General features: G+C 36.6%; 1 protein-coding gene across 1 annotated transcript in view; it reads right to left on the bottom strand.

Annotated features, from left to right (window-relative positions):
- Nucleotides 1-11703, bottom strand: part of LOC124428712 (headcase protein) — a 110517-nt gene extending 98814 nt beyond the window's left edge. Inside the window, exon 1 of the mRNA XM_046973093.1 lies at nucleotides 6987-11703. Within this exon, the coding sequence (XP_046829049.1) occupies nucleotides 6987-7789 (803 nt within the window). The 5' untranslated portion in view covers nucleotides 7790-11703. The remainder of the gene's footprint in view (nucleotides 1-6986) is intronic.
- Nucleotides 11704-22477: the final 10774 nt, after the last annotated feature.

Genomic DNA, 22477 nt, shown 5'->3' with positions numbered 1-22477 from the left:
CCCGAGGGGTGGATATTTTTAACGAAAATCATCCTGTAGCCGAGGACCCGTGAAAACGGTCCATCGACAAACACAGTCTGAATGCCACTATCGGGCTACGCTAATTAACCTCGAGAAGGGCTGCCCGACTGTTCTCCTACCGTTTCGTACTCATTGTACCTTTCCAAATTACTATCCCCATTCCCCCATCCTCCTACTCGCTCTTTCTCGCTTTCTATAGTGATACATACGTCTCTCCAAAATTACAAGAGATACCATCGTAGAGAGAGAGAGGGGGGAGGGAGAGAAAAAGAGACATATATAAGTGTAACACTTATATTCCGTTCATTAAAAAAATATATAATACATTAAATGATAAAATCCGATTTATCTTATATTTATTCGATCTCACCTAAGTGATCTCGATTCATATAGAATTGTCCTCGAATCGGACAAAAGTAAATCCAATTAAAAAGTACTCGACATCCTCGAATTATCGATTTCTCTCGTTAACTAACATTGTTCCCTTTGTATTATTTTTTTAACGATCTTTTCAAATAGCATTTGAATTCATGACAAAGCCAAATAATCAAGCAAGCATTCAGCCCAGTCAAGAATCCCCTTTTCTTAGTCTTATATCATGGAAAAGCGTGGTTTGCTTACTAAAAAAGGCGCAAAAGCGATCGTCGAAGGATGAAACCAGACAAAGGAGAAAAAGAAGAGAGAAGGGGCAGAAGGGAGAGGGGAGGAAGGGAGAGGGGGCAGCAAGGGGCGGAGGGGAGAGGAATGACTACGAGTGGCTTTCGATTCATGAATGTTAACGACATGCGAGAAGAGAAGGCGTGTCGTCGTCGTTTCCTCTACCCGACTTATACGATCTATGCATTTGCATAAATTTGGCAAACAGTCTATTACGCATTCGTCGACGGATACGCGGGTATGTAATTTCGTCTCTCTTTCTCCCTTGCAGAAAATACAAGAAAAAAGATACGCGAGTTTGGGTCAACGTGTGAAGGACATTTCTACCGATTGAACAATATAAGCCACGATGATAATGACGAGGACTACGAAATTCATTTTCGGAAATCTTGTTCCACGACGAATGCTATAATACTTTTTTATAAATACTTTTATATACTATTTCTCATAATCATTAAGCAAATCAAAACGATGTAAATATATAAAAAAAAATATGGTCGATCGATACATCAACGATATTATTTAACACTTTGAAATGTCCTTAAGATCACTCGTGACTGCCACTCAATATTGCAGGTCTTTCAAATTTCTTTTCCAATAAAGTTTCCAAGATATTACAAATATTTTTTCTGATGGAAGGAAAATACAATGTAAAAAATATAATAATTCTCTTGTATCCTCGATCTGCAAAAAAAATTATGAAAGTTATTAAAAGAATATAATTGGTTTGTGTGAAAAATTAATTCGGCACTCAAGATTAAAAAAAAAATCTCACCTAGGTATCATGTAATTATCAAGCTCTTTCTGCGTTTAAAAATAATTTGATTTCGTTAATCTCAAGCGTTCCAGTCAATCGCAAATTTTAAAAACGGAGAGAGAAAGGGAGAGGGAGAGAAAGAGAGAGAGACTAAAATCACTAAAACGTGGGTCGGCATAGCGCGTAATTTTCGCGATACCATAGTTGGCCCGTCTAATCTCGTTAACCGACCGGCCGGTTAGTTAAACATGCGGTAATAATGAAAGTCACCTTGTTATTATTAACCTAGCACCGAGGGAAGGATAAAAAGTATCAGACGAGTTCGTGTAGCAGCTGAAGAAAAAAAAAAGAAGAAACTCACAGAGGCACGAGTTATAACGAAGTTTAATCCCTTTATAAACTTTTCTCCTTCTTACGCGACTACACTCCGCAAGTTCATTTCAGGATAGAAGAAAAAAAAATAATCAGGAAAAAAGGAAGCAACATAAGACAACAGCCAAGCTCGTCACGCTTAGATTACTTTCACACAATCCATTTAAAAAGGAAAAAAAAACGACAGATTTATTATACATCTTAAGCCAGTATCCTATGCATAAAATCTTATCATATAAAACAAATTATTAGAATCTCGTGTTACCTGTAAAGTATATGTTATAAATTGTACAAAAATATATGTATGAATATATAAGCAATATAATAATAAGAAAATAGAGTGAATGAAAGAGAACAAAATGTCTTTTAACGTCTCTCTTGATCTTTCACGATGCTATTTTTTCTTTTTTTAATAATTGGAACACTCACGACCTTTTCTTTTGCTTCGCAGTGGCGCGAATGGAATGTCTTATTTGGGATGAAAGAAAAAGAAAAAAGAGAAGGTGGGGACAGCCTCTTGGTCCGATAATAACGCGAAAATTCAACTGGATTTGTCATGGAGAGGGTGAATATCCACCCTTCGAAGAGAATTTAATTAAGGGCAAATTCGACCTTTACAAAAAGAAACACACAACTGATAGGCGGAGAAGAGAGATGGTACACATCTCGCCCCGTCTTCTTTAAGGCATCCTTGGGAGATCTATCTCATTCTCTCTCTCTCGCTTTCGCGAACTTGAAGGTCGAGGTTCTAGATTCGAGGTTCAGGGTCAATCCCCAAACTCGCCGGTCCTCTAAGCTCTCTCACTATCTTTATCGTTGCTTTACTTTTCACTCCAATTTATTTACCGATATACTTTATCAAGTTTTACAAACATCGCGTTAAAAAAAAGACAATGATGCCACTACTGCATTCTGAATTACATAAAAATTAATGAAATATTACAATATAAAATCTAATAAAATCTACAGATTTCATCAAAATTGTCAATAGTTCAACTATTTCCGTTATTAACGATTCCGTTATATCATCGTTAAATTATCATATTATATAAACCGTATGATTATTTGCATCTTTGAAAATTTAATATATAAAAAGATAGAAAAAAAATTTGAAAAAGATTTTGAATAAAGTCCTGCAACATTGAGTGGCCTTCATGGCATTTCAAGGTATTTCATCAACTTTGAAAGTTGATCCACGAACTTGTTTGTAAGATTGAGCAATATGAAAAAACGACCCTGACATTTTGCAACGCACATTTTTGAGTTTATAATGAAAATATAGACGAGAATAAATGGGGTAATATTCTAAATATCATCGAAGACTTCTCGTCACGCGTTAATTACTATGTTTGAAAAAAGAATTATCGATTGATCACATCGAATACAATTGAATAACACGTAACGATCATTTACCTACTTCGAGAGCCACTAAAAACGATCGATAATGGAGAAACGATGAAAGTGATAATCACTATACCTGAAGCTGTAAATTTTTACTCAAATAGCAAATGCGAATATGGTGTAATTCATCCGTATGGATAAGATCTCTATAATTAAGGGTCTTATAAAATTCCGTTATAATCATGATTAAAAGCGTGAAAAAAGGATAATGGTTGTATATAAATAAAAGGTTGGCGTTTAATGATGTAATACTTTCGTAGTGAAAGTGAGAAACGACTTTAACATCTTTTATAACAAATAAAATTTTCTCAAACGAAATCCTATTTCTTAATCTTAACAGATTAACAAGTTCGAAGGAAATTCAACGTTAATCATAGCAATTATTATTATTTTTATGATAAACCACGTACTTACATACAATGAGGAAAATTTATGAATTCGATGAGTCAAAAACGTGACACGACATATTTACGTGGAGCAAGATTTACTAAAACTATAACGAAAAATTACGTCATATGAACCGCATTTGTATACACACATATACATATACATAGAACATTAATATTCTTCGAAGAATTTATAAATAAATCATCACAATTAGCAATTGATTATATACATTGTCATTTTTCAATTATCAAAAATTCCTCAAACATTGCTAATATGAATTTCTTAGAAGTACTTTTTATCTCGTGCACAGCTTTTCTGATTTATTTAATATTAACGCAACTAGTGCAAATAATTTTTTATCGTTGCCAGCTCTTCCGAATAGAAAAAAATCATGAAATGGTTGTTAAATTTCGAGATTACTTTTCGAAAAAATCCATTTATAACATCTACGAACTTTACGAAAGAAAGAGATCCAAAAAAGAAAAAAAAATCCAACTGAAAAAAAAACGTTTATCCTTTCCTTCGAGAATTGTTCAACATTTTCTTTTCTTTCTTTGTATATTTTTTTCCTTTTTATAGAAAAATCGATTGGTTTATGACGACGGTTTAAAATTTAAGATTGTCGTAAACTCATTATCAACTATCCTAATCGACAGTAAACAGAATTTTTTTACGACTGATTGGCGATTTGAAGAACTTATAAATAAATATGTAAAAGATAAACTGAGGACTTTCAAGTGATTTTCCCTAAAAATAGCGTCAAGGAGAAGTTTGAAAAGAAAAGTTCCTTTAGTAGCAGCGAGTAGCCAGCAACCCTCTGCTCTTGCCTGCCTTTGTAGTTACGTACAACGATATTTAGAATTGGTAATCGACATCCTCGTTGTTATCCTCTCGATCCTTAAGCGGAACAAGGCGTGTTCGTCGTCTTCGTCATTGTGTCGTCGAGATGGTGGCCCCTTCTGGGTCGACAACCACCCGAAAGATTTAGGATAATGCGCAGTTCGGAGGAAGCTCCTCCTTTTAATTGAAGCCCATAAAGGAGGAAAATGTGTCGCGAGACGGGCTGTATAGGGAACCAAAGAGTAAGGGAAGGAGAGAGAGGGGGAGAGAGAGAGAGAGGGAGGAAAGAGACAAAGGACACTTTCCTGGAAATTTTACGAGCTTCCTCCTAGCGACACGTCGTTAGATTGAAAATAAAAAGAAACTCGCGTTTCCTGGATGAGGATTACACAATAGCAGCAACATCTTTAAGACTTTTATCGTTGAATTGAAAAACAAGTTCTGATAGAGGAATGTTTCAGATTAGAGAATTTTTTTTAATCGATATATCAATGTATGATAAAAAAAAAAATCGAAAAAGGGAATTAGTGGGTCCTTTGAAAAGAAGAAGAAAGATGGTAGTAGTGTGTAAAAATTTTTGAATGTAGTCCCTCGTCGTTTTGCCTCTTTAAATGCATCGCGATGCCGTGATTCAATGCAGTCGGCCTTGAAAAGCTGCTAAAGCATCGGACTCCTTTACTTGATGGCCCTGAGGAGGTGGCCACGGTCAAGGCCATAAACATTTCCCCCTCTCTTTCCTGTACCTTTTCTCTCTCTTTCTTTCTCTCTTACCACTTCCTCCTCACCACCACTCTTCATAATCATCTTCATCTTTTTCTTCTTCCTTTCCTTTCCTTTCCTTTTTTTTCTTTTCTTTTATATTTTCACGCAACATACACACTCGTAAGCCAAGATGAAGGAGAAATTGAGAAGAGACTCTCGATGAATCCCTATGGTATGATGGGGCTTTGAAAACTCTATGAACGTTGCTTTCGAGTGCAAAAGCATTCGGCCATGTCGTGTAAGACTCGCCTGATTGAGCTCGAAACGAAAACGGCTCCGGTTCCTTTATGCGAACGCGCACTTTTTTAATCGCAACACGAGACCGAACTTACAAATAGAAATCGTACCACGGTAGTAGTAGATATACTATATATTATTTTTATATTCACGCAATACACATATATATATATATATATAAATGAACATATATACATAAGTGAAATTGTTCCTTCGTTTATCGACGAATACGATTATGTTAATTGTCTGTTAGGTGTGTCGATCTTTGCGACAATAAAAAAAAAAAAAAGAACGCGATCTAACATCTCAATACAACTCTTTAGTATATAATACTCTATTAAAAATAATACATAGGATAATGAAAACGTCGGATAGAAAAAGCTTATAATGCTTTTTCACGATCATCTTCGTTCTTCCTCGTCGAAAAGATTCGATGGAACGTACGACAAAAATAGGATAGGTTTCCAAGCCTGAAGATCGTGAACTAAATATAGGATGCGCCGAATATGCCTCAAACGCACACCGTGGGTGGGACCGACATCGTAATCTTCTTCAGTCTTCGCTACCCTTCGTCGTCTTTTCTCCCTTCGAGTAAAGAAACTTTCGAGAAACGACATATGATTGTATACAACAACCCTATATATATATGGTTGTTGATAGAATATATATATATATATATATATATATATATATATATATATATATCTTCTAACGTGCCTTCCTTCCTTCCTCTCTCTGACTTTGTTTTCGCAAAACGAACTCACTCGCAGTTTCATTCAGCCTCTGGAAAGCTCGTCTGGAAAGTTCCTGAATAGGGGAAGAACTTCCGCTTTCTGCTTCTACTCAAGTGCCCTTTTCTTTGTTCCTCGAAACGAACTAAAAGAAAAGAATCTTTCTATCTCTCTTTCTAATTTTCTTAACTTCGAATGAAACCGATCGGATCGATTCGACCAAAAGATCGCGTTCTAATGTTCCTTTTATAGGTTAAGTTGACCAATAGTCTTAAATCAAAAAGACACTACCTCTATCTTTCGTTGAAATCTTATCCTAGAACAGGAGAGTGATATCAAAATTTCAGAATGATTTTCTTAGGGATATTAGGTTACGTTTATAAGAGGTAATCGCTCCTCTTAACCGTTCGTCCGTAAGCCTTTCTGAGAAGATCCAAAATGATACAGCCGCCTACTACTTTCTTTACAAAGGATATAGCATATAAAGCACGCAGAATATATAGGAATATCTCTCGAATATTACGTACATACGGGACCTTAAAAAAGTTTCTCGATCGAAAAAAAATACTATTGGCCTAAAGTGCCATTATTACTCAAGAGACTACCGGGGGGGAGAAGAGGAACAAAAAAATATTTTGACGTGTCCAAATATCAATCGGTAACGATAAGTTAGTTATTATTGTTAGCATAAAAAAAAGCTTACGAATGTAAGGTATCGTATCTTTGTCGGTGATCTTTTGTTCAATCACAAAAGAAAAATATACATATATAGATAGATAGATAGGAAATATATTGAAGATGTCTGTACTATCTGTACTAACCTGGCCCGATCTGCAAAAAAGTCAACCTTGCTTTTCTTCTTGACGATGGCCTGGGGTTGATGAAGAGGACTGACGCTGGGTTCGCTGGTGGCCGGCGGTGAGCTCGACCCGGTGCTCGATGAAAGGGATCCGGCCCTGCCACGTCCAGACTCGATAAGTTGTGCTTCGGTGGTGCCACGTCCGTTCGCGGAAACTACGTGACTTGAGTGGTTCGGTGGACCGGCCGACACGGCTAAAGTCGGCCGAGTGTTCTGCCGATTGCGTCGTTTCTTTTTCTTCGCTTCGTTCTCATCGTGACGATTGGCAGTGTTACCTAAGCCCGGTGGCATCCAATCGAGGTCTTTCTTAAGATGGCCGCGACCGCAACGGCATCCACAAGCTTTAAACGCAAGATCGTAGCCTTTTTTCGTCCAGAGATTTTGATGACGTTGTCTCTCAGACCAGCTTCTTGCACGTCCGCAGCTTTTAAGATAGGTCAGGATCGTTTGCTCCCACGCATCGAAGCACTCGCGATGCATAAACTGACCGACCGGGCAGTTCTCGTTGTTGCAAATAACCTTGACCGTATCATGCAAGGCGTTCATTCGAATAAGAGAGTCACTGCGCAGACATTCGCCCGTCGGTGTGCAGCAACGAGTCGTACCTTGGTTATTGTTGATGCCGTTGTTGATGTTATTGTTCTGGCCAACCACGAGATTGTTGTCCATTTGAACGGCGTCGTTACTTCCGGTCGCACCTACACCGTTGTTGTCTCCGAGGCCACCACCAGTAGCGTGACCGTTGCCGTGGCGCCGAGGGGCCATGGCTCTCAAACAAGCGACCTCAAAAGCCGTTGCAGCCGTTTTTCTTGATTTTCGTCTCTCTTTCTCTCTCTCTCTCTCTCTCTCTCTCTCTCTCTCTCTCTCTCTCTCTCTCACCTACCTTTGTCCCTCCTCTTCGTCAATAATTTTACCCTGTTTCCTCCTCTTCTTATCTTCCAGCAGCAAACGCTGCAACTGACGCCGAACTGCTACTAGCGTTTGAGTACTTAACGTACAGATCACTTGGTCATTTTCCCGCCTGTTTCGCGATTCCACGTTCGAGAAGCAAGATGAAAGTCACGTGGTCTTTCTCTCTCTCTCTTTCTCAGTCTCTTTCCTGATCGGCGAATGAGCGCGCGCGTCTCGTTCTAGATGTTATTCAGAGGTTAGAATTCGACGACAGGGAAGATTCATTCATCCATCTACAGGCGCAAAAATTGACTCGACGAATTCGGTAAAACGAGACCACAAAGATCGGCGAAAAATCAAAGTCAAGGTCAGCTCGATCGAGGCGACACCGTTGAAGGGTGGACACTTGGAGTACTTCGTTCTTTAGATTCTTTTCTCGAAACGCACAAACTTCACGTTAAGATCGAAAACGCGTCTCTTTTTTTTCTCTCGATGACTCAGTCGAATGTAACGAGAAACAACGTAGGCGAGTTTCTCTCGATGATCGCGTACCGTGGAACTGGTAGGCGGTTGCTTCGATGTTGATGCTGATGCTGATGCTGATGCTGATGCTGATGCTGATGCTGATGCTGATGCTGATGCTGATACTAATGCTGCTGTTTCTGTCTTCTTTCTTGTTCTTGTTTTCTTCTCCCACCTGCTGTAGAACACGAAGAAGGACGTGCGCGCCGTGTGTGCCCGGTGTGTCCGAGTGTCAGGGTCACCGGTGAGGGGCGCGCGCGACGTTCGACGAAACGCAATTTTCAAAGGATGAATAAGACCTTTCTCTCTCTCTCTCTCTCTCCCACTCCCCCTCTCTCTCCTCTCTCTCTTAAATTTTCGTGCCTTCAATGAATATTAGCAACCAAATCGCGAATAGAAAATCACCAACGTAAGAACGTTTTTTTCTGTCACGTTCTTTCTTTTATTTGTCTTTCTCTCTCTCTTTTCTCTCGTGCGTGGCTCTGAGAAATATGACGAGAGGAAAAAACGCACGCTCTCGCACATTCGCTCACACTTAGGGTGCACCAGAATCACTGAGAGTACCGGCGACGACAGCGTGCCGGCTGCCGTGGCTCGGAGCGCGGGCGAGCGCGAAAGTGAGGCCTCATTGGGTGAAAGCGAAAGCGGCATGGTGGGGGTCACGGCTAGCGCGCCAATCGATGCCCGCCGTTCTCGTCCCCCGGACGGCTCGTCGCACGTTCCCCTTTCTCTCTCTTACTCACGCTTACCGATCGAATCGTCTCGTTTTGTCTCGCGAGTGAGCCGTGCAGCTTCCCCTTCCTCTCTACTACCAAGAATACGTGTATATGCGCTTGTACATCGTATCTACCAAGAGTCCAACGCGTTTTACTTTTCACGACGGCCCTACGAATAATCCGCGACGAGCGTGTGTGTGCTACGCACTCGGCGCGTGACACGCGATTCTGAGCCTCCTATCTCTTTTTCTTTTCTCTCTCTCTCTCTCCCTCTCTCTCTCTTTCTCATACTCATGGAGTTACACGGAAATTGTATAAAGGTAATCCCGTCTTTTCTCTCGTTGTATCACCTTTTTGGATAGTTCCTCTTTTTTGTCTCGCCAACGATCATTTTCTTTTTTCTTTATTTTCTTTGTAACTCTACCGGTATTACTACTGACACGAACGTGTTACATAAAAATTGGTATTCCATCGAAAGTTAAGAGTATCGTAGATACCGTGCATACGTGCCTTCGATATTTGATTTAAACAATCGAAACTTTTTTGTTTATATAGTATGTATCACTCAAGGGACAAGAATGTTCAAAAGTGTGTCTCTGTAACTATGTTGAAATGTAATATTGTGACCTAGACACTACCGCACTGCATCAAATAAAACTTTGTTGCACTTCAATGGTCTAGTTTGGAAACTTTTGCTGGATAGACATTAATTTTCTATCGAGATTCGATGTATCGTATTTCATAGGCCGCAAAATCTTGGTAATATAGCAAAAAGTAAAATGAAAAAAATGTCCCTGTAATTCTTTGTTCCGCTTGAAATAGTCGAAGTTGAGACTCGTTACGAAAAATTGAAAGAGAACGTCGTATATATGTGTGTATGATGAATATCGAAGTTCTGTTGTTACTACGTTGGAACATTGAATTCGTAGAATATACACAAGAGAATAAACAATGTAAGATCACGAGATAAAGAGAGTGACAGAGAAGGAAGAATAATAAAACTAATTTTTTCGTTCGTTTTTTCCAATTTCACTATCAATTAGTCAACACGCCATTATTCCATGAATTCTTACGTACGTCCTGAATATCACGACATTCCGTTTACAATTGTTCCGAACAATGAGAAGACTGGTTTACTTACGTAAATTTCGCGATACTTCTTATTTCGGCTTATTCATACGATTATTTATAATTATAATTCTTCGAAAACTAGTTATCGCCTTACACGGTTTTGATAGATATTAAGAACGAAGTATATTAGATCTTGTGCCACTTGTTTATACTCTTTTAATATCTTGACGTAGTTTATATGATATAAACAATGATATAAATTGTAAATGATTTTCATCGATCTCACGTGATCGATTCTCTCGAATCGTAAGTTTTCTTCTATCGAATATTTCGTTTATTCCTTAATATCTTTTTCTCATCTCGATCATCCTTCTTTCGTTGATCTTAAGATATTATGTTATTGTAATTCTAACAAGTAAAACCGTTTCGTTTAAAACTTGAACCGGATCTGACCAATTTTGAATTTATTAAGATAAATAAATCAATGAAGGAATAGATCGATAATTTATTAAACTGTACGATCTTAGACTCGTAAGTTGCGCTTGAATCATATGAAACATTAGATAAGCCTTCCTGTTTTTTTCTTTATATTGATACGCGAATTGCATATCTAATATTTTAATAAGCGTGTGAATCATGTGTTTTTAAAAAATAGCTTATATGTGTGGTATACTTAAATGGATAGAAACGATAATCGTATTTACCAAGTACTCGATCGCGAAAAAATATCTATTATAAAGCATTTTACCGAAAGGAGACGTTATTGAAGTTTTTTTTTCTCAAAGCAAAGAAAGAAATTCACGGATGAAACTACGATGCAAGTAAGTACTTATATGCATATCCAGCTTATCCGTTACGTCGAACGATATGATAGCGGCTTACAATCTACGCAATGGAAGAGGAGACTGATTGAAAGTATAATATCGCTTTATAATCTTCAGAATCATTTGATGACGTAAGGTAATATAATATTGAAATTTTCGTTTGATAGTAAGTGTGTTGAACAAAAATAGATAATGGACGAAAATAGATAAAAGAAATGTTTTCGGTCGAATCGGAGATTGTCATGGTTATCTCGTTTTCTTATCAGCAGGAAAGTTCCCATGAAACGTATTCCGTGTTTGTTATATTTACGAAAAGAATTCGTAAGCATTCATATAACCACCCGATCGAGTTCTCAAAATAGTTAATAGTTATTTTACGTTCTTTAATCGATCGGTCCCGTTCCTTCCGAGAAATTCACTTCTAGTTCTCAGGCGTGGCGGAAATATTGAACCGAACAACGATGTTGGATATAATCGAATCGATTGCTTTCTTTCTTTTTTCTTTCTTTCATTCTTTCTTAACGACGACATTCCTTCGTGTATCGACGGCGCCGCGTCATGCTGTAAGTAATGCAAACTTAATTAAAGATTGTTACGAACCTTGAATTCTTCCCAAAATCATTTAGAGTAGATATTACGATATATTTTTATCATACGTGTACGTATCTTTTCAATAGATTATTTTGTTACATCTTTTAGATTTAATACCTTTTAAATACATATTTTATAAAATTTTCTTATAAATTTTTAATACATTTTTAATTACGATAACGTAAAATGAACTCGAAACGATCATCTTTAATTTCGAAGATCGCAATTTGTTTCGGAGACGTCTAGCAACGTAAATGGTATTATGATCAGACTTAAAACAACAAACATATCTGAGATGAAAAACTTTGTGCTATGCGTCATTTTCGATACGCCTTTCGATACGCCGTTACCGCCGACAGAGAAACGACACGAAATACGTATTAGATTACATTGCATAACTTTATCGGTGGAACATAAAGCTGTTACGAAACATGAGACCGCCCAATTCTTTCTTTCTTTTTCTCTCCCTCTTTCTTTGCGTGACTTTCTTTCTTTCTCGAAATGGCATATAACTGAGAAAGCCGTACTTACGTTTTTCAATAAAAATAGCACCTGGAACCATTTTAAACTTTGATTCAAGATAACAAAAATTTTTTTCGAAATATTTAATACATTTTATTTGAAACAACTATTTTCTTTATACATTCGTGATCAATTATTAATTCGAAATATTATAGTATTTGTTTTAATGCATGTGATAAATACTAATAATAAGTATTTGTTTTTGCAAGTTGCTTAGCAATATTTTAAGTATTTGATATAGACAATTATGTAAATAGTTATTATTTAGATAGTACTCTCTTTCACGTTATCGTCGATTCTATTAAGGAACCCAGGCCTATGTAAGGCATACATATAGGAAAAGGGTCTCCAAAATTTTACGATCTAATCGATAAATTTCAAAGAACTTGGGAGCGATAGGAAAAAGCGCGTGTGAATTTTCGAAACATATTACGTGACGTATCGGCCGCAAATCGTCCACTGCCATCATCCACACCCTCTTTTCCTTTTTCTTTTTTCTATCATGAAAGTACACTATGCGTGCACACATGAAATTTGTCGTTGATGAATAACAAAATCGAAAATAGAGATTTATAGGACGATCGAGTAGATACATACATACACGTAGTCGGCGACGAATTCAATTCGTTGGTCACAAAGGATATTGCTGTTTATCGAAACGTGTAAATATTGTATAAAAGGGATAGTGGAAGACAGAAGAGAGGGGGTGAATATTATGGCGTAAAACAGGGGAGAAAAATTTTAGGGCCTCTATACGGATTTTCTCTTTTTTTCTTTTTTTTTCTAATAGTTACCGAAGGCTCCGAAGAAATTGCATAACGGAAGAAGGGAACGCAAAATCAGGGCATCCGAAAAGAGAGAGAGGGAAAGAGAGAGAAAGAGAAAGGATAATCCATCGTCCTCGAGAGGGCTCCCTATGAAAAAGTTGTTTTGATCGGCTCGGGTTTCTAGGACGGTGACCGTGAATGAGGCTTTAGCCGGTATATAATGGCCACGGTTAGAAAAGAAAAGGATAGAAGGAGAATAGGGAAGAAGAAGAAAAGAGACGAAGGTAGGGACGCTTTAGGTACAGGAGAACCAGATGTCGCTGAAAAGAAACACGGTTCATCCCGTTTTGCGCTTAAGGAGCACCGCTGCTCAATTAAAAAATCCGCATTCTGTAGAGAGCTTGAGGAAAGGTTGGGTGGTTGAGAGAAGGTAATGTAATATAATAATAAAAAGGGAAACAGTATACTTATATGTGATCGTACAAAATTGAATTCCTCGTATTTCCTTTTTTTTCTTTTTTTTTTTTTAGATAGCATATACGATAATATAATCTTTGAAACGATTATCATCTGTTCGTTTTATCGAAAGCGAGGAGGGTTATAAATTATTCCTGGATAAAAATCAATTCTAAAGTGAATCACTATTGGGTATGAGCACGATAGTCCTACCGCAAGATCTTGCGCGCATCAAATTTTCGAAGGGAATAACGTAAATAGACGCGTACGAGGAACAAAGAAACGAGCTCTTATCGTTCGTTGAAATTTTTATTTTGCACGCTAGATGCGAGGGTATAAAAGTATCGTGGATGAGAGAGCGGGCTAGCTAATGATGTTCGCTACCTGAAATATATTGAAATTTTGCATAAAATATACTTTTATATACCAGTTCAGTTCAAGATCGAGAAATATAGATAGGTCGAGACAATGTGTGAGTTACTGCAAGAGAGACAAAGAGAGTCGATAGAAGGAGAACAGTGGCGCTACCGCGGCAGCACAACGTATATAATGATACGACGAGGTAGGCTGGGAGTAAGGGTTGGGGGAGTTTTGAAGGTTGGGGACACAGGATTGACCGTGGGACGCAGAAAGCGGGGGTATAGGTCTAGGTTCAGGGCCGTCATTGCCTGGATGGGCGTGCACTTTCGGTTTCAGGCTGCGCATGCTCGTTGCACTCTCTCTTCCTACTACCTCTTTCTCTCTCGCTCCCAAGTCTGGGAGTTAGATGCGTTCACGAAGATTCTACCCACGTAAAATCCACTACCACCGGTACGAGCAGCACCCTCGGCACGCTCACTACCCTAGTACCTCGTCAGGATCGAAAATTACAGGGCGTCACTCGTAGATAAAGAGAGAGAAGGGGTGGTCCTTTTTCGATGTACTGACGCCAAAAACTCCCGCCTCGTCCCACGAATTTTTATCAGGTCCCGATCAAGTATCGTTGCATTCTCGACGCCAGTGAACGTGCCCCTTTAGGATCGAGAGCTCGTTCGAACAAGCTTCGCTGTTTTACCCGGACAACTGCTGCTTTTCCGATCGATTGCTAGACCGTGGAAAGAGTAACTCGCTTCGCCTCTTCTTTTTATAGTCTCGTTGAATCTCCCTGGACGTGACGGACAAATCTTTACTCTTGAAATACTTGTGAAATTTCTTTTTTCTATTCAAAAGATCTAATTAATATATTTCTTTTAGAAGGATGAAAAGATTTTCTATTGGTGATTATATAGCGAAAACGAGAAAGATAGAGAATAAAGACCGTAGTGGAACGTAGGAAGGAAAGAATTGATATAGGACTCTGCGACCACGCCCGCAAAATGCGAACTCGAGCGAAGGGCAGTCCACGTTATATTCATCCATTTCGAAATACGGCTCGAGTTACGCAACAAACGACCATTTTTTTGGACGTTCTCCATCGTTTTGCCTTCGTATTATAAATTATTGTTATACCTCCCGCATAAATATCCTGCGCCTATCTCGTTATAATCATATTTTTTTTTCTTTTCGTTGATCGTAGAAATAGTTGAAGCGAATAGTTTGCTATTCGCTAAAAATAAGAAAGACAGATTGATTGAAAGAAATAGAGAGAGAGAGAGAGAGAAAGAGAGAGAGAGAGAGAGAGAGAGAGAGTAAATAAAGAATGTAGTTATTCTCGAAAATTTATCTCGAAAGAAATTGTTTGCGTTTTTTTTCGAATACGTAAAACGTTTTCTCAAGGAACAACAATTCTGTTGTAAGAATTTTATGATGGATCATTTTCTTTTAAAGAATATCGAAGAAGAGAAATAAAGGTACGAATGCAACGACTACGATAAGAAGCGACAATAAAATATTGTAAGAACGACAAACTATTCCCAACTTCGTTACATTTTATCGAATAATTTAGCGATATTTGAGAACATAAACGCACATTCTACAATTATTTCTTAATCGCTAATTTAACCTCTTAGGTACGATGTACCACTATAGTGGCTTTGCGGATGTCATCTTATATTACAACGCGCCACTATAGTTATTCATTCGCTCACTGTTTTCTTTTTTTTTTTTTTTTTTAGTTAACAAAAATTCATTCCAATATGCTCGTGTAAAGAACAGCATTATCCATCACATATTGCAGTGCTGTATCGTTTACGCGTAATTAACGTTAAACTCTGCCGTATAGAGAAACAGCGCAAAATTCAGGCTTACCTAAGAGGTTAAAGATTAGATATTCTATTGTTCTCGTAAATCGTTAATTTTGTTGAACATCTTACAAGCTAATATTCTCGTAAAGTCTATAATTATGTCCGATGTCCGAATGCTAAAACATTGTTTATATTGTTTACGCCAAAAAAAAGAAGGAGATAAGAATAGAAATCGTAAGAAGTTTTCCGAAGACGATCCACGAATTGCCGTCGCAATTTCGATTAGATCGCGACTAGACACGGCTTAGAGCCACCGCTAAGCGTCGAGCTATTCATAGCATGCCAACGTGCAATTGCATAAAGCTAGTGGATACGTTGACCCTAATGTGTTACGTAAGTCGCGTCTAGTGCCAGCTATCAAAGAAACGATAACACTGCCGCTCGATGGTTGGTCCCGCGGTTGTATATCTATGAATACGTTCGCCTCTAGATCGTATTATTCGCAATCTCCTCGTGCTCGACTGGCAACTTTCGAAAGAGACATATTTCACTCGTATATACGCTTCTCTTAAAACCTTGCGTTTCTTTAACTCCTCTCTTCTTCATCTTTTCTAAATTTATAATTATCGAAAATCGATTGTATCTAAGGATTTCGTTGAATAATATGCTTATTATCAGAGAAAACTCTAGGATTATCATGATATTTTGTCGATAATAATGGTATAAGGATAATGTTCGAAGAAAGAAAAAGAGGGGAAAAATGCGAAAATGTCATTGATCCTTTCACATGAAACGAGAATCGTAATCGGCTCTCCCACGTATCGTTTGCTTTCACGATTAGATATCGTGAATCGCTCGGTGACTGTTCCTAGTCACTAACGCCGATTAGATAGGACAGTAATTGCGGAACAATGACCGCTCGTCGGCCGTTAGCACCACCGGATTGCATCGCTTCGAGAGGTTCGTTGTTACAAAATACATACTGTATGCGAATCGCCATCTCTATTGTAGCTACTCATAGCAAGCCAGACTGCAGATGGTTATTAATTAATAGAGCACGTGATTAGAGATGGTATCGGATATCTACAAAATAAAATGGTTTTGAATTTTGCAAATGAATGAGAAAATAACGTTTCTTTATGTTTATTGAATCGTTGAAACGAAGATAGTTAAGAAAATTAATAATATTTTTTACTTCGATCAAAAATTTTCTCGATAATTTTCTTTTTCTTCGATATCAATAATAACAACGTTTAATAATCGTTTCGATTGTTTTTGTAATTTGCTGGGAACGTTCGTCTGGATTGCATTTCATGAGTCTGAATTTTCATGCTATGCAATTAGATGTCGTTATCTAATTACCGTCGACGAAGTTTCCGAGTTAGGAAGTTAACGCGTTATTCTCGAAAGAATTCAAACCAATGTTGACGTCAAACAGTTTCATCTGTCGTCGTCGACATTGTCGACGGGTGCAGTAGGAAATACGTTTTCAGGTAGAAAGGCAGACATAATATCCGATATTGACGAGAGAGAGAGAGAGAGAGAGAGAGAGAGAGAGAGAGAGAGAGAGAGAGAGAGAAAGAAAGAGAGAACTCTCGATATTCTCTTGGTAGAGGTACGTTGGTAATAAATCGAGGAACGAAGTAGACAAGAGTGCTAGGTAGGTAGGTTGGTAGGTAAGCACGTACATGTATGTATATTCTTGGATACGTGTACTTATGTACGTATGTAATATGTACATACATATGTACGTAACAGTCGTTACGTTAATGACCGGCCGAAGCAAGAGAGTAGGTAACCGAGCTTTCGAATGGTAACGGGAATTATATGGTTTTGTGTGAATACGTGCGTGCGTATATATGTTCGAGACAATATATAACGACGGCGGTTGTGGCTAAGTATAATCTCACGTCACGAACACGCATCGTCGTTCGAAAGAAACCTTATATCCATTCGTGCACCCTGAAATTTGAGTTCCACGCGAACCGCGAGTGCCTTTTTTCTCTTCTTATTTTTCTTTACCTTTAACTTCGTTGTAGAAACAAAAATCTTGATAATCGCTCGAGATCGAAAATATCGCTTGGAAGTATTATAATCAATTCTCGTTTTGTTTCGAAAATTTAATTTTCGTTGAATACATATTTTTACGAATATAGACGTAAAATTATTAAGAATTTAGACGAATATAGACTCAAAATGTTTCTGATTCCATCGGTATGCTGAATATTTGAATAGTTTTTTCAACGTATCGTATTTATGTGTGTTATTTTCAAATTAGAAAATTTCATTAACACATATATGAGAATCAGTTTGTATAAAAAAAATAAGAAAAATCTTATCGAAATAATTGCATTCTTTTATTCGATAAATTGAATCGATCTAAGATAAAATAAAAGTTGTCGAGAAAAGAGTGTCGAGAAGGCTTTCGAAATAACGGCAAGATCGCTATCGTCTCCGAGAAGTGTCGGCGTCCCTGTTTCAGTCAAAAGGCGAACATGAAGATAGGCGCGAGCACGTGGAGATTGTGTGCGTGACGCACCGTAAACGATCGGCTTCTAGTATAGCCCACTCGGCATATAGGTTCGCAGTAACACCGACCTGCAGAGTCGAATTGGTGGGGAGATACGGTTCGTCCGAGGCCAACGACCCATCGGCCCAATTTTAAAAACCAAAACAAACTTCGAAGCCTATGATTAAGTGGCGGCGATCGTAGCTTTCTCGGAATTTATTATGTATTGCAGAAAAACGAGTCATTCGTTTAAGAAACTTTTTTAATTAATTACTTTTCGTAATTACGTTTTCACGACATGAAACAAATATAATGTGCAATTGATTTTCAACGTTAGAAAAAACATATTCGTAGGGACAATAAAAATCGTATCGTGTCTTCATCGACAAAAGAAAGTAGAGATCGAAATTTTATAGGATCGATGTCACGAGGGGACTCGTTAAGTAGCCAAATTGTTGGCTTTCTAGCGACTAACACTCTCAATTATTCTCAGGAATTTACTTCGCTTGATGTTCCAAGCATAACTTTTCATTAATTCATATTGAGCTGAAAAATAAATACTCGTTACGACGACCTATTTTTACCTCTTTCGTGATTCATGGATTTCGTTATTTCTATTCTTCGAAACGTATATCATACATATACTTATAAAGTCTCGATAAGCCTTGAGTCTTTTGTCACTTTCGTTGTAATAGTGACAATGGATTCTTTCGCGATATATCGAAAATTTTTATCATCGCTAAATTTTTATTACTTGTTTATTAAAAAGATTTTATTCAAAATAGTGTTCTAATAATCTTCCTTTGGTACTGATTATATTTTTGTCTTGGAAAAAATTATTTCGCAAGGCACAAATGTAATAGGACAAAATACATTTTTTTCTTTTTAGTGTATAAATAATCGAATTTTGCAGGACGCAATGAAGATAGCGAGTAACATTACGTATAACTAAATTTTACGTATAACTAAAGTGTACTCATTAGGATTAGTTAGGCAATCAAAGTAAGCGTATTTAACTTTTAGTAATCATTTATATATATTTTATTACAAATTATAAATCCTTGAAGTGAAACACACATTAAAATGACAACTGAAAAGAAAACAGCGATTTTTTCAAATTGTATGGAATAAATAGTACTTAAGCGATAAACTTATTTATTCTACTTTATTTTTTTTTCTTCTCATATTGACATTCGTCATATGTACCGTAAGTTATAAAAACGAATAATGTAAATAAATAACGTACTTATATAATTCGTACTTTAGGGACTTTCTTTAGTATTTTATGTCAATGATATTTCTTGAACAAAAGTAATCAAAAAGCTTATAAGATATTAAATATTCGAAACTCTAAAGAAACATCTTCGGAACTCTAAAACTTATCGAAACTCTTAAGATTTTTAAGTCTATGACGATCAGGACTTTCAAGAATATTAAGCTTTGAATTGTGTTCGTAATTACGATACAGACTCGAAGCGGTTCGAAGTGTCTCAATTGCGTCCATTTTCGAGAAAACAACAAAAGTGACAAAAAACTTGAGAACTTATCAACTTTCAAGACTTCTTATGTTTCGAATTAAGATCGAAATGATTCGAATTTGTCATTAAAACAAACTTCCAAAATGTTTTAGATCTTATCACTTTATTTATGTACTAATCGGTATAGTTACCTTTTTAAGGTATAGATAAGAATGCCATAATATCTTGATAATTTTTACATAAAATAGAAAGAGAGAGAGAGAGAGAGAGAAAGAGGAAGCAAACACGTCATATAATATTATGTCGATGAGAGAATTTTTGTCCTTTCAAGCAGATCGTATGCGTTCCTTTATTTTATTTATCATATCGTCTTCGGCTTAGAAGAATTAATTAATTGATAGAGACCTGATAATCGTACTAACGACTACGAAGTGCAGTGAATCGAGTCGGTACATCCTTCGAAAATGTTTTCGAGGGTCGCCTTACGATTAGCGTGAAAAGAGACCTCGATTCTTTACTATATCATTGAATAAACCGGTGTGAAACATGTTAAGCCATCCTCGATTCTTTTTCTTTCTTTCTCTTTGTGCTCCCTTTGGCAATGATGTCATCAAAGCGAGAATGTAAATAACGGTTGGACCCACCTACCAAACGATTTCTCTTATATCATTCGTTGTCTTAATACTATTCCTAAATAAAAGATGCACACGTGGCAACCGAATTTTCGAGTTTTATCATGCTTGAGGCCTTGTCGACCAAAAGAAAAGGAAAGAGACAGAGAGAAAGATAGTAATCAACTCGTTATCGTCTGAGTTGATTTCAACTTTCGATCCATTTGAATATTACGTTATTTTATTACATTTTTTTTTCCTTCAGAAGTCAGCTGGTCGTCTAGAAGATAATGGAATCCAGTTCAAGCTCCATGAAAACCAGTCATTGGCGTTGAATCGAAGCCAAGATCTAGTCTCATCGCTCAAACTCGATTCGAATTTTGCAGTTCTTTTATTATATCATATTGTCGATGAGAAAATCGACGGAGAATAATTACAATAATATATTTCGTTGAAATTTTGATACGAGATCTTACTAAGTTTCCTTAACACTATGCGATTGAAACTGAAAAGAAAGTCACATAAAATCATTCAAATTTGTCTATATATTGTTAAACTATATATATATACATACATACATATATATATATACATATATATATATATATATATATATATATATATATATATATATTAATATGCTTAAAAAAATTCTGTCTCCATTTGTTTCTATTGACCTAAAGTTTATTTAACGAACGCACGTTATTACTGAAGATAAATTTCGGTTGTTTCGAACAGGCCTATTCTCGAACGAGGTATCATTTTTATTACCGGCCATTGTAAACACTTACATGCATTCCGATTAGTTCTTAAACATTTCTTCTCTTCGATCTTGCGTCGGTTCGTGCAAACCGATCAAGTTTCATGTATGAGCCATCTTATTTAGTTTTTTTAGAATTTTTTTACCTTATGTGAGATTAAGATGAATATTAACAGATGTTCATTCATTCATTCATTCATTTATTCTATTTATCTCAAATTATATGAATGTGTGTGTGTATATAATATTATATATTACTCACTTTTTCTATCTTAACGTTGCGATGATATCACATTATTTAAAATATGCTCCATTTTTGCGATGAGAAGAAAGTACCGTTAAAAAGAAGAAAGGAAACAATAATTGATGGGATTCTTTTATATTTTCGACACTAAGATAAGGAATATAGTGAAGCGGTGAGAAGCAAGAATAGCGATGAGACAAGGTAAAATCAAATTGATGTATTTCAATACGAATTTTTAAATTAAAGAGACGAGGAGAGCCTTGAGAAAGGCGACGTTTAATAGCGGTGCAGCTATGTAGAATCAAAAATGTTTGATCCTGCTAGCGGAGATAAACGCGGTCGAGGACATTCGATTAACCTCGGCAATTGTCGGGTTGATACTTTTCAATATTCCGTACAACAGCAAGAGCCAGATTCAAATGTAATGACCACCACTTCTTATACTTACCATCAATCAATATCTCATCTATGTGATGTACTCAACATGCCCAATATGTTAGATATAATTGAAAAATTATCAGATAAAAATTTAAAAATATTTATAATTCGTGTACATATTAAAATCATTATAATCTTAATATATAGAGTAAAATTATCTATTTAATTGTATTTTTTTATGATAGTAAGTGATTCAATTTTTAATTTAAAATTACTTTATGGTAACAATTAAGCGTTCTTCGAAATTGACAGAGTTTGGAACAAAATTTCTCCATTGAAGTATTATTTTCGGATACATCAAAAACTAAAATCCAGTCAAATGTTATAAGATATTTCTTATATTTGACAGGATATTGTCCTAATTATATATATGAACAGTTAAACTCTCATTTTCTTGTCTATCTTTATTAATAGGATGGAATTAATCTGTTTCTTAAATAATTTGAAACTGTCACATAATATTTAATGACAATATTTCCTTGTTGTTTTCCTTTTAACTATAAATATCTACCGCACCGCTATGCTAGTCTCATAATTCTCCTCTCCTTCTCTTCCCTTTTCTCCTCGCCTATAGTTCGTTTTACTATATCCCGTACTCTGTTGCTATATTGAGGGGAAAAAAGGGAAAAATTCGGAAAAAATAATAGTAGTAGTTATTAGGGTTAGGTTGGATTAGAGACGTGACGACGTATCATAACTCATATCACATGACGCAAGTAACGTAGATGTAGAATGGCAGTGGGGGGTAATGTGACGTCATGTATTCTCTCATGAGGAAATTTTCTCGGCAACTTTGATCCTATATTAACAATAAGAAGGTGTATTAATATTTATAAGATTAATGTCGTTGTTGATGCTAATGACGAGTAAGATCTTAAAGCAATAGTGTCC

Source organism: Vespa crabro, chromosome 1 (genome assembly GCF_910589235.1).
Source record: "Vespa crabro chromosome 1, iyVesCrab1.2, whole genome shotgun sequence".
NCBI classification, from domain to species: domain Eukaryota; kingdom Metazoa; phylum Arthropoda; class Insecta; order Hymenoptera; family Vespidae; genus Vespa; species Vespa crabro.
The sequence above is the reverse complement of the archived record's forward strand: the minus strand, read 5'-3'. Positions and strand labels throughout refer to the sequence as shown.